Source organism: Paroedura picta, chromosome 14 (genome assembly GCF_049243985.1).
Source record: "Paroedura picta isolate Pp20150507F chromosome 14, Ppicta_v3.0, whole genome shotgun sequence".
NCBI lineage: Eukaryota > Metazoa > Chordata > Lepidosauria > Squamata > Gekkonidae > Paroedura > Paroedura picta.
The window spans coordinates 1798768-1812110 of NC_135382.1; the positions used below are offsets into that span (position 1 = coordinate 1798768).

At 47.1% G+C, this 13343-nt stretch overlaps 1 protein-coding gene across 1 annotated transcript in view; it reads right to left on the reverse strand.

Moving 5' to 3' along the window:
• Window positions 1-13343, reverse strand: part of CLPTM1L (CLPTM1 like) — a 52470-nt gene that overhangs the window by 4109 nt on the left and 35018 nt on the right. The window contains exons 14-16 of the mRNA XM_077310554.1: window positions 11384-11439; window positions 11239-11283; window positions 8767-8882 (exon numbers count right to left, since the gene is read on the reverse strand). Coding sequence (XP_077166669.1) covers window positions 8767-8882; window positions 11239-11283; window positions 11384-11439 — 217 coding nt within the window. The remainder of the gene's footprint in view (window positions 1-8766; window positions 8883-11238; window positions 11284-11383; window positions 11440-13343) is intronic.

Here is a 13343-nt window from a genome sequence, read left to right on the forward strand (position 1 = left end):
ACATCACCAGACGGTCAACACAGAAATCAGATTGACTATGTGCTCTGCAGCCAAAGATGGAAAAGTTCTATCCAGTCAATAAAAACAAGACCAGGAGCTGATTGTGGTTCAGATCATGAGCTTCTTGTTGCAAAATTTAGGCTTAAATTGAAGAAAGTAGGGAAAAGCACTAGGCCACTCAGGTATGAACTAAATCATATCCCCAACGAATACACAGTAGAGGTGACAAATAGATTTAAGGAATTAGATCTGATAGACAGAGTGCCTGAAGAACTATGGACGGAGGTTCGCAACATTGTACAAGAGGTAGCAACTAAAACCATCCCAAAGAAAAAGAAATGCAAGAAATCAAAATGGCTGTCTGAGGAAGCTTTACAAATAGCTAAGGAGAGAAGGGAAGTGAAAGGCAAGGGAGAAAGAGAAAGATACACCCAACTGAATGCAGAATTCCAGAGAAAAGCTAGAAGAGATAAGAATGCCTTATTAAACGAACAGTGCAAACAAATAGAAGAAAACAATAGAATGGGGAGGACCAGAGATCTTTTCAAGAAAATTGGAGATATGAAGAGAACGTTTCATGCAAAGTTGGGTATGATAAGGGACCAAAATGGTAGGGACCTCACAGAAGCAGAAGAGATTAAACAAAGGTGGCAAAATTATACAGAACAACTATACAAGAGCGAGCTTAACATCCCTGATGACCACAGTGGGGGTAGTTACTGACCTGGAGCCAGACATCCTGGAATGTGAAGTCAAATGGGCCTTAGGAAGTCTGAGCAATAATAAAGCTAGTGGTGGTGACAGCATTCCAGTTGAACTATTCAAAATCTTAAAGGATGATGCAGTAAAAGTGCTACACTCAATATGCCAGCAAATTTGGAAAACTCAACAATGGCCACAGGATTGGAAAAGGTCAGTTTACATTCCAATCCCAAAGAAGGGCAATGCCAAAGAATGTTCAAACTACCGCACCATTGCACTAATTTCTCATGCTAGCAAAGTTATGCTCAAAATCCTACAAGCTAGGCTCCAGCAATATGTGGACCGAGAACTTCCAGAAGTACAGGCAGGATTTCGAAAAGGCAGAGGAACTAGAGATCAAATTGCCAACATACGCTGGATCATGGAGAAAGCTAGGGAGTACCAGAAGAACGCCTACTTCTGCTTCATTGACTATGCTAAAGCCTTTGATTGTGTGGAGCACAACAAATTGTGGCAAGTTCTTAAAGAGATGGGAATACCAGAGCATCTTATTTGTCTCTTGAGAAATTTATATGCAGGTCAAGAAGCAACAGTGAGAACTGAACATGGAATCACTGACTGGTTCAAAATTGAGAAAGGAGTTCGGCAAGGCTGTATACTGTCGCCTTGCCTATTTAACTTGTATGCGGAGCACATCATGAGAAAGGCGGGATTAGAGGAGTCACAAATTGGGATCAAGATTGCAGGGAGAAATATCAACAACCTCAGATACGCAGATGATACCACTCTAATGGCAGAAAGTGAAGAGGAACTAAAGAGCCTGTTGATGCGGGTGAAGGAGGAGAGTGCAAAAGTTGGTTTGAAACTCAACATCAAGAAAACAAAGATCATGGCATCCGGCCCTCTCAATTCCTGGCAAATAAATGGGGAAGAAATGGAGATAGTGACAGATTTTATTTTCCTGGGCTCCAAGATCACTGCAGATGGGGACTGCAGCAAAGAAATTAAAAGACGCTTGCTCCTGGGGAGGAAAGCTATGGCAAATCTAGACAGCATCCTAAAAAGCAGAGACATCACCCTGCCAACAAAAGTGCGTTTAGTCAAGGCTATGGTCTTCCCAGTTGCAATGTATGGCTGCGAAAGTTGGACCATAAGGAAGGCCGAGCGTCAAAGAATTGAGGCTTTTGAACTCTGGTGCTGGAGAAGACTCTTGCGAGTCCCTTGGACTGCAAGGCGAACAAACCGGTCAGTCCTAGAGGAGATCAACCCTGACTGCTCTTTAGAAGGCCAGATCCTGAAGATGAAACTCAAATACTTTGGCCACCTCATGAGAAGGAAGGACTCCCTGGAGAAGAGCCTAATGCTGGGAGCGATCGAGGGCAAAAGAAGAAGGGGACGACAGAGAATGAGGTGGCTGGATGGAGTCACTGAAGCAGTAGGTGCAAACTTAAATGGACTCCGGGGAATGGTAGAGGACAGGAAGGCCTGGAGGATCATTGTCCATGGGGTCGTGATGGGTCGGACACGACTTCGCACATAACAACAAGTATGTGCAAAAAGGATCTAGGAGTCCTAGTAGATCATACCATGAACATCATCTTCATCATCATCATCATCATCACCTTATAATTTCACTTTTTTGTCTTCACAGTGGTCCTATGGTGTCCCTATACTTTTTCTTGCCTGAAATATAACTAAAGAAGCCTTTTTTGTTATGTTTAGCATTAGATCCATTACACATTTCATGGGGGAGACTTCTCTTGGCAGTAGCAAGTGTGAAAAGGATCTAGGAGACTAAGTAGACCATACATTGAACACGAGTCAACAGTGTAACTCGGTGGCTAAAAAGGCAAATGGAATTTTGGGCTGTATCAAACTGAGTATCGTGTCCAGATCACGGGAGGTGATGGTGCCGCTTTACTCTGCTCTGGTTCGGCCTCACTTGGAGTACTGTGTTCAGTTTTGGGCACCCCAGTTGGATGTAGACAAACTAGAGCGTGTCCAGAGGAGGGCAACAAAGATGGTGAGGGGTTTGGAGGGGTATGAGGAAAGGATGGGGGAGCTTGGTCTGTTTAGCCTGGAGAGACGACTGAGAGGGGATCTGATAGCCATCTTCAAGTATTTAAAAGGCTGCCATAAAGAGGATGGAGCAGAATTGTTCTCTCTTGCCCTGGAGGGACGGACCAAATCCAATGGGATGAAATTAATTCAAAAGAAATTCCATCTAAACATCCGGAAGAAGGTCCTGACAGTCAGAGCGGTTTCTCAGTGAAACAGGGTGCCTCAGCCGATGGTGGATTCTCCACCTTTGGAAATTTTTACACAGAGGCTGGATAGTCATCTGATGGAGAAGCTGATTCTGTGAACATTCAAGTGGGTGGCAGGTTACAGTGGATGAGTGATAGGGTTGTGAGTGTCCTACATAGTGCAGGGGATTGGACTAGATGACCCAGGAGATCCCTTACAATGCTATGATTCTTTGGAGCACTCTTGGGAGCACTTGAACAGGAGGAAACGCATAGTGGAACCGCTTTTGCCTGATGAGACTTGACCCTGGTGTCATGCCTCAACTTTGATCCCAGTCTCCCTGTCTCTCCCGGCTGGTTGTCATAAGCCATAAATCTCCTGCCAGTTCCTGGCCTCCTCTGCATACCAAAGTAGCTCACAGCAGGGACTCCTTATCTCCTCCTGTTCCCTTTCGACCTTGCCTGGTTCTGTGGAGACTCAACATTTCAGATCAAAGCCTGAGCCAGATGGCTCCTCTGAGAAACCATTGTATTTTCCTTATTTTCCCACCTTGCTGATTCCTCCTTCTCCCCTCCTTAAGTCGATCGTCTCTATAAGTATTCCTGAAAACCTTTGCTCTATGAACTTTGCAAGTAGAAACTTCTGTATTGCCCTGTGTAATAAAGACTTTTCCTTTGGATCTACACTCTGCCTGTGATCTCGGGAGTTCCTTTAACATGGGCTTTACTTGGTGACTTCTGCCTGGTTCCTGACACCTGGAGAGAAATGCCAGAAGTTGACAGTTTGTCTCAGAGGCAAAGAGATCTATTCTTGGCTTTCCGAACCTGTGACAAATTTCCATGAAGACTTTCTTCACTCTGACTGGTCCAGCTGTTGTTGACTGAGCCAGTCTGCCATCACACTGTCCACTCCTGCTAGGTGAACCGAAGATGGGAACAGCAGCCTTGCTTCCTTGTTGAGCATCTTGGACCTCATACCCCCTTGCCTGTTCACATAGCCTTTGACCGTCATACTGTTAGTGTGAATCAGGACGTCTTTGTTCCAAAATATCTTCTGAAAGGGCAGTAGCCCCAGCCTGATAGCCTTCACCTCAACCAAGTTGATACTTGGGGAAGTTTCTTCCAGGGACCAAGTGCCCTGAGCCATTTCTCCATGTGTATGTGTCAGCTTTTGGGTCTATACCTGCTCCGTCTGTCTCTCTTGCCCTAAGAATTGGAGCTGAGGGGTTGGTGCTAACTTCAGGGTTCCCTCCCCTCTCTCCAGTTAATTGGGCTTGTTGAGGCTTATAATCTGGGCTACCGCTGCCTGCAAATCACCTCCGTTGTTGAAGGTAAGTATGAAGGGCTGCTCCCTGCCCTTGTCTCCTAATTCCCCTTTGTTCCATGCCTCTCTGTACTAACGCCCTCTCTATGCTCCCCTGGGGTTTCCTCTAACGGCCCTCCCCTGTTCGCCGTCTCTTCTTTCCTTCTCCCATGTCTCTTTAAACTTGAGCCCTGTTGCTGGCGCTGTAACTCTGTCCTCGGATGCTCTTCCTGGTCTCACGCTCGCTGTCTGCATCTGGGGCTTGTCTCCGTTTGTCGCGTCCTTCTTCTTCTAGAGTTTCCATTTCTTGACCAGCTCCGGGGAGCAGGTTCTCGGCCGACCTCTCGGGCATTCGACCGCGGTTCAGACAGTATGTGCTCCCGAACCCAGGAGACTAGTGTCCGTAGTCAGAATCACTCTCTTCGGATCTTTCAGCGGCTCTCCCTTGGAGACACGTATGGATTCCAGCCACCAGAGAAGCACCTGCTTGAGGGAGATGGGAAGGGACAGATTCTTTGACAATTTTCTGCCCTGAAATGGGCTGAGGAGCTCTAGCAGAGAACCATGGAAGTGTGGCCAACTGACAGCTTCCTGACAGGACACCAGCATTCCTACAAGGCTGGCCAAGAACATCACAACCAGGTGTGTCTGTGACTGCAACTATCAAATGGCCCTTCTTATCTTCTGCTCTCTCCTTAAAGACACGAAAACCCTGTCCAGAGTCATGTCTATGACCACACCCAGGTGGAGAACCTTCTGGGAGGGAACCAGAATGCTTTTCTCAAGGTTCACAACAAATATGTGGTCCTGAAGACATCTGATTGTTGTCTGGACATCTCCCAATCCCTGCTGTAAAGACAAGAACCTTATCAAGAGGCTAAGAAAAATCAATGCTTCTTGCATCTGCAAGTATGCCACCAGGGAGACCAGGATCTTTATAAAAACCCTGGGGGCTGCTTTTAACCCAAACGGCAGAGCCTTGCACCTGAGCCTTCGGGGAGGGTGGTATATAAATCTAAATAAATAAATAAATAAATAAATAAATAAATAAAAAGATTGTTGTTGTATGCGAACCTCAGAAAATGCCCATGGGGGGCAAAAGTTGGCACATACAAACAGGCCTCTGACAGATCTATCAATGCCAGAAAATGGCCAATGAAGGGCCTGGAGGGGATGGGAAGGGGAGGGGCCCCTGGTGGGCATGTACACAACCATGCCCCCCAACCATATTCTGTACAATCATGCTACTTCTGGGGTTTCTTGAAGCCTGAAGAATGTTTCAGGGGGTTCTCAATGGTAAAATAGTTGAGAAGGGCTGCAAAAGACTGAAGGGTTTCCATCTTGAACTTGTTTTTTTAATATTCTTCTGTTCAGCCACTTCAAGAGTAGAATGGCCTTCATATCACTGGCCTTCATATCACTGGGACCAAGAACAGGACTGAGTAGACTCCTCCGTTCTGTTGTTCTAGTGGAGCCAGTTTTATTGCTCCCATCTGCAACAGGCGTTGGATGGCTTGAAGCAACACCAAGTTTTTCAGAGGTCAATGAAACTCCCGTGGAAGAACTGCAAACTCAAGACAGTAACCCTTGGTCACAGTCTCCACCATCCACTGATCCTTGATATTGTGGCACCAGTGTTGCTTACTGGATCACCGTCTAAGTAGTCAGGTTGAAGCAGGATTTTTTGGAATCTTGGGGCCCTGGGAAGCATTCTTGTCGGAGGGAGAGGCAGAGTTTCCTGACTTACGGGAGTGCCACCCTCCCTTCTAGCCCTGGGTGGATGATTTGGAGGACTGAAAACCACCAGATCTCCCCAAAATAATGAAAATGCCTCCTCGTAAGGATGAAGCCTGGCCAGGAGGAAGTCTGTGGGCCCTCTTATGAAGTCCCTTTTGCCTGGGCCACAGCCTCCCTGATCTCCTTTGGCATTTCTTATTTAATCCCTGCAAATAAATTCACTTGAGCATTTGTCCCTGAGAGACTGGGGGCTTGAGCCTGGGAAGTTAAGGAGGTCCTGGGAGAAGCTTGGGCGGGAGAGGGAGGAAGATCGACATCAGAGAGAGGAGTCCTCTGTGGGGCCTACCATCACAGCCATAATTCACTTGGCACAGGAGGAGAAAAAAGGCTGAGCACTACCTGATGATCCCTGTGCTTCGATGGATATTGGAACCGTTGTGATCCTTTGAAAATAGATGGTAGAAAAATTTGCACTTGAATGATAAGCTTAATAATAATTCAGAGTCACTGAGGAAGTCAGAACTCATGGCTGAAAACAGGCAAAAGAAAAAGAAAAAGCCAGGGCTCCTTTTGACTCGGTGAAGCTTTAAATAAACATTACATGACTTTTTGAAGGCACAGCCATCGTCAGCTTGTTTCTTCTCTTCCTGCTCCTGAGATTCGGCTGACGGGTCCTTCTTGCGTTGATAGTTCCTTTGAGGCCAACGGAAAAAGGCTTCCCATGTAAAATGGAAGCCATGCCTCCCAAGTCCTTGCCACAAGGCTCTGAGCCTACTGGGCTCACTCTGATGGCTGAAGAGGCAGCCGGCTCCTCACTTCACCAGTACTGGAAATGGTGGGAGGCTAAGGGTTGCTGGGAGGGCACAGGGCGCTCTGGTAACGCCAGCCGCTCTGGGGCCAGGGGACCAAGCCCTATGGAGATAGGTTGAGGGACTTGGGAATGTCCAGCCTGGAGAAAAGGAGGTTGAGAGGGGACATGATAGCCCTCTTTAAGTATTTGAAAGGTTGTCACTTGGAGGAGGGCAGGATGCTGTTTCTGTTGGCTGCAGAGGAGAGGACACGCAGTAATGGGTTTAAACTTCAAGTACAACGATATAGGCTAGATATCCAGGAAAACATTTTCACAGTCAGAGTAGTTCAGCAGTGGAATCGGCTGCCTAAGGAGGTGGTGAGCTCCCCCTCAGTGGAAGTCTTCAAGCAAAGGTTGGATACACACTTTTCTTGGATGCTTTAGGATGCTCTGGGCTAATCCTGCATTGAGCAGGGGGCTGGACTAGATGGCCTGTATGGCCCCTTCCCACTCTATGATTCTGTGATTCTTACTCTCCGACTGAGCATGGAAGCCAAGGGAGGAGGATGCCAAGCCTGATGGCTGGACTGCCTCCGTGGCCAGGGAGACCAACTGCGACTGCAGCGTAATCTGTTTTTTTATCTGTAGAGTCGCTGTGTTAAAGAACTGCAGATCTGCATCCTGCTTGAAAGACAGCAGGGCCGAAGAGTGGGCCGTCTCCCCCACGTGGGGCCTCAGGATTTGCAACCCCGCCTACAAGGAGGAGGAAGAGCTGAATGCTAAGGGTCAGGACTACCCCACTGAGGACCACTGGAGAATGCTCGTTTATTTTAATAACTGGAAATAAATTCTGGTAAATCTTAATCAATACATGGAACTTAGTTTTGTTTTTTTTGCAATTTCAAGGTGGGACCTGACAGCTGTCCAGCGTGGGATTGCAGGTGTCAGGTGCTGATCACGAGACTCAAGTTCTGGGGCTCATTCTCAGGGACTCGGAACGGCAGCCAGCTAGAATCAGTTTTGGAGGCAGCAGGTTGGACTCCGGGGGTATCAATTCCTGCCACCATCATACACACTTGGCGGCTTCTTCCGCCACGCCTACCTGCCTGTGGAAACTCCTGAACACATAAGCTGGAGGAGGGAAGCAACAACCAAGCACTAATTGCACTTTACACGGTGGATTGGTTGTTTTATACAGAATGGAAAGACCAGAATTATTTCCTGAACCACGAGCTGCTGCATTCTCTGTTTCCCCCTGGGCTCTGCTTCCAGAAGGGGCTCCCAGGTTTGTTTACTGCTGAGGTCATGGAGCGGTCTTGACCCTACTTGGGAAAAAGTGGGAAACACTTGCTCCTGTCTTCTGTGATGCTTGTGAATGAAAGAACAAAGGGGACATTATTATTTCTATTCTAAAGATGTATAAAAACAAAACAGGAGACCTTTCCTATCTGTAAGTGTTCAACCTAAACAGGATAGTTACAGGAAACAGTAATCCCTGGACGACAGACCACCTGACTGAAAGAATTAGAACAAAAGTAGGAAGATGAAACCCTGAGGGGGAAAGAAGAAGCAAAAATAGGGGCTCCACAAGACTCTCAAAGGGTGAGAAGCAAAGCAGATTCCTGGTGTCACAAGGGCTGGAGGGGCACTGAGCAGGCTCTGAGCAGGCTCTGCCCAAGGACAACAAGCCTGCTGCACTCTTGTTTTCTGGCTTGTTCTCAAAGAGCTGCAGTGCAGTCAGAACCAGCATCCCGCTAAAGCCTCTTGACCTCGGAGGGTGCAAGCTCTGTCTAGCACTGCCTTCCTCCCTTCACTCCAACTTCTTCTTGGACATTACGCTGGCACCAACATGCACGAGCAGGTTCTGGGGCCTGTTTTTCTCATTTCTTGCTGAGCGCATGTTGTGCAAAAATGAATACAGTTTTCAATTTTGGCTAAGAGAGTTAACTGTGGAAAACAAATAAGGAAGGTATAGGAGAGAAACGCACCATCTTTGGTAAAGGTATACCAGGAGCACCACATCATCTCTGAAACACGCCAGCCGATGAGATGTTGGCATCGTGATGATAAAGGCAAAAATGTCATCGATGAAAGTGTTGAACGCCTGGAAGACAAAGGAAATATGCAGGGACACCGGAGAGCTTTAGCTTTTTCTACCTTCAAAGAATCATAGAGTTGGAAGGGATCTCAACGGTCATCTAGTCCAACCTCCTGCTGAATGCAGGAAACTCACAACTACCTGCCCACCCATAATGACTCCAATTCCATGCCCAAATGATGTCCCCCAACCCTCTCTTCAAAATCTCTGGCTAATCTGGTCTTGAGGAAATTGGTCTCCTGACCCCAAAGTGGTGATTGGCATTTCCCTGGGCATTCAAGAAATGGCCACAAGAGCCAAGCATGGACACAATCCCTTCTGCCCACCCACTCACAATCTGCCTAAGTTCACAGAATTAGCATTTCAGGCAGATTGCTCTCTAGCCTCTGCTTAAAAACTTCCAAAGAAGGAGAACCTGCCACCTCCAGAGGAAGCCTGTTCCACTGAGGAACCGCTCTCTAACTGTCAGGAACTTCTGGATGTTTAGGCGAAAATTCTTTTGAATTAATTTCATCCCATTGGTTCTGGTCCAACCTTCTGGGGCAACAGAAAACAACTCTGTTATCTGCTATCTCAGTTGTCTATAATTTCTTGTACTTTTCATTTTTAGCAGTTAGTCTTCAAACAGATATCTGGGTAACTGAAATCACCCATGACCACTAGATCCTCCCTCTTTGAGAACTTTGTCATCTTGTCTAGGAGCATCTCATCCAAGTCCTCTGCCTGGCCTGGTGGTCTATTGCAGACCCCCACCCTAATACCACAATTATTTCCTATTACTTTTATTCTTACCTAGAGACTCCACTGAACTTCTATGCTCAGATGCACCTACTTCTGCACAAGTATTCACGCTCCCGGCATACAGTGCTACGGCTCCCTCCTTCTTTGTCTGTCCCTATTAAATAAGCTCTGCCCCTCAATCCTAATATTCCAGTCGAGAGTGTTATCCCATCAAGTTTCTGTAGTGCCTGTTAGTTCATAGCCCTCTTCCTCTATTAGTTTTTAATTATTACATTTATATACCACCCTCCTTTATGGCTCAGGGTGGTTTACAATGGAACGATTAGGACTTCTAGTTCTTCCTGCTTGTTTCTCATACTCTGTGCATGTGTGAACTGCACAGAAATTGATGAGGAACTGCAATGTTATTCTTCCAAGTTTAGTATTTTTCTGGTTTGTGTCTTGCACTTGGAGCTACTGTAAGCTGCCTCAAGAGGCTCTGTAATCCAAGAGGCAGCAAGTCCAAATATTCAACATCACCAATCTACCCCATCATTTTTAGCAATCTATTAGTTGTATGTTATTCAAAACTCCACACATTGTTTACAAAAGGGAACGAAGGATAAAATGGGCCCTCAGTATGGATGAAACGTGAAGCATCAAGCCCCCAAAGAAATAAAACTGGCCACCATCAGGCTTCTTCGGCCCTGTCCCCGCCTGCTGGATTGCCACTCTACACGAGATCAGGGGCCACTGGGACATTCAGGGTTGTTTGGGGGGGGGGGGGTGCGGGACAGAGCTGTTCTGCTGGGCCTGTGGTTGAGGCCAGGCAATTAACCCTGGAGACAATGCTGCTCTCCCTTTTCACAGAACCAATAATGCACTATTCTCAAGCCAACCTCCCTGAAGAAATGAAGCTCCCCTTTACAAGAACCCAATAATGTAATTGTAAAGTTTAATTGTTCTCAATAGTTATCAATGTAACCTTTATTACATGTTGTTACCTGCCCTGAGCCAACGGGGAAAGGTGGGCTATAAAATTAAAATCAGAGTCCAGTAGCACCTTTAAGATCAACAAAGATTTATTCAAGGTGTGAGCTTGAAGCTCACACCTTGAAGCTCACAAGGTGTGAGCGCAAGCCCTCTTCTGCAGACTAAGAACTCCCTACATGACGCTGGGAATATATAGCAAAAATTAATTCTGTATTCCCACTGTCATGTAGGGAGTTCTTAGTCTGAGGAAGAGGGCCTGCACTTGAAAGCTCACATCTTGATTAAATCTTTGTTGGTCTTAAAGGGGCTACTGGACTCTGATTTTATTGTGCTACTTCTTCAGGCCAACACGGCTACCCATTTGAATCTATAAAAATAAAGTTCTTCTTGTTGTTATTATTAATCAGTGGTAGTGCACTTGTGTTGAATGCAGAAAGTGTGTTTGGACCTCTCCACTTAAGGCTGAGTCAACCTTGAGCCGGCTGCTGGGATCGAACTCCCAGCCTCATGGGCAGAGCTTTCAGACTGCATGTCTGCTGCCTTACCACTCTGCGCCACAAGAGGCTTCTACCCCCTTTTTCATTGCTCAGGCACATGGCAATCACTGGCAGATTGGCATTATAAATATTAAAGCATTAAATTAACTTACTTTATATGTGAATACCTTCCATGGCAAATGTGCAACGGATTTCATCTGGAAGAAAAAAAAGCAGATATTCATATATGCTGAAAGAAGTGAAGATAGTTAGCTAGAAATGGAGTGATGAACTATTCAGTCAAACATACAGATTTACCTTATAATTTACAAATAGCTGTGGCAACATAAATAGAAATCCAAAAGCATAAACTCCTGTGGAGAGAGAAAACACAAACATGTTTTAATGTTCACTGACACAGAGCATAAGTTTATATGAACAACTTGTGCCAGGGCTTCAGAAGGTCACTTCTGGCTTAATGGCACTAATCAGAATAAACCCCCGTGCAAGTAAGCTCACAAAATATTAGCCCCTAAGTATGCTCATGTATTTCTCAACCCATGTGTACCATTTATAGCACATGAATGAAACAAAAATAAATCTATCCCTGCCCAGGTTGAAAATTCATGTGGAGAATGTAAAAGTTCCTCTAACCTTTAGTACTCTGTGAATAAGGAGAATAACTGTGCGTTATTATTGTTCATTATTGTGTGCGTCACCCTTAATGAACTAGCCCCTGCTGGGTTCTCTGTCCTCCATCAGTCACGGACCCCAGAGTGGGGAGGAGAAGGGGCAATTCCGATCCAGGAGGCTTACTCCTTCAGAGCACTCCCCACGGCGTCAGCACCAGGATTGGAATGTGTTGGCCTCGGGTGGGGCCCAAACGAGACCTCGGCCAGCTCTAGGCGACATGCCACGTGCCCAACACACCCTCCGATGCCCTGCTGGAGGCAGCTGCAGTTCCACAGACGACTAATCCTGGGAGGCTTTAATGTCCATGCTGAGCTGCTGTCCTCTGGCAATGGGCCTGCCCTAGGGTGGGCCATGTCTCACCATTGGTCACTGGCCCTACCAATCTCATTTCGGCGTGGGGCTGGATGTGAAGCTGCTGGCGGCAAACACCATCCCTTGGTCAGACCGTGGCGCCCTGAAGGCCCGGCTGCGAATGCCAAGCAGAATTCAGCTCACCCACGGAGACTTATGGATCCAACCAGATTCCCGCATGCTCTGCGGGAGGGACCCTATGCCTCCTGGCACTTCTCTGCATGGACTGGTCAGCGACTGGCATGACTGGGCGCCGGCCACCAAAGATGAGATTGCCGCCTGACCTCCTCTCCGCTCCTGTCCCAAGTGGGCCCCAGGGATCCAGAGGAGCCCCGCAGGAAGAAACAGGCATTAAGATGACTAGAATGATCTTGGAGGAAGACTCACGATGAAGCATCAAAAACATCTTAAAGAACATTTATGAAAGCCCACGAGATGGCAGAGAAGTAAGTCAAACGTAGCTTTCACTCGACTTCCATCGCATCCACGAACTCACGCCTAGCACAATTGTTTAGGATAGTTCGGTCACTCGCTGCCCGAGAGGAAGGGCACCAAATAGCCAATCTGAAATCAACTACCGACCACCAGGAAGCTGGGGGGGGGGTTCAATCACCAGAGTAGCTCAGGGGACGTTTTTCCATCCACAGCAAGCCAGGCTCCTAGCGCCCTACCTGTCGCTGGAGCATTTGGCCACAGTGATCCATGCAACGGTCACTCTATTATTTATTCATTCATTTATTTAGACTTGTATACCGCCCTTCCCTACAGCTCTGGGTGGTTTACATAAAACATTTTGGAACATTTACATAGAACACTACCAATATCAATATAACAATAACTCATCAACTAGAACTAGAAAAGTATTTCAACAAATGGTAGGTTCGACCTCTCAGTGGGGGGGGGGGGTAGGGGGGGCGGAGGGACTGTTGATGTTAAGGCTCAGTCGGCCCCACCAAATGCCTGGTGGAAGAGCTCCCTTTTGCAGGCCTGCAGAATTGTGGAAGTTCCTGCAGGGCCCTGATCTTTTTGGGGAGCTCATTCCACCGGGGGGTGGCCAGGACTATGTGGGCCTTCCCTTGTCCCTGCCCTGAGAATTAGTTGGTACAAAATGGGTCCTCTAGGGCGGTGGTCCCCAACCATCGGGCCACAAAGGCCCTGGCACTGGGCCGTGGCTCCCTCTCCCCGTCCCCCTGCAGTAAGAAACTTACCAGGCCGCAAGCTTCTTACTGTGTGT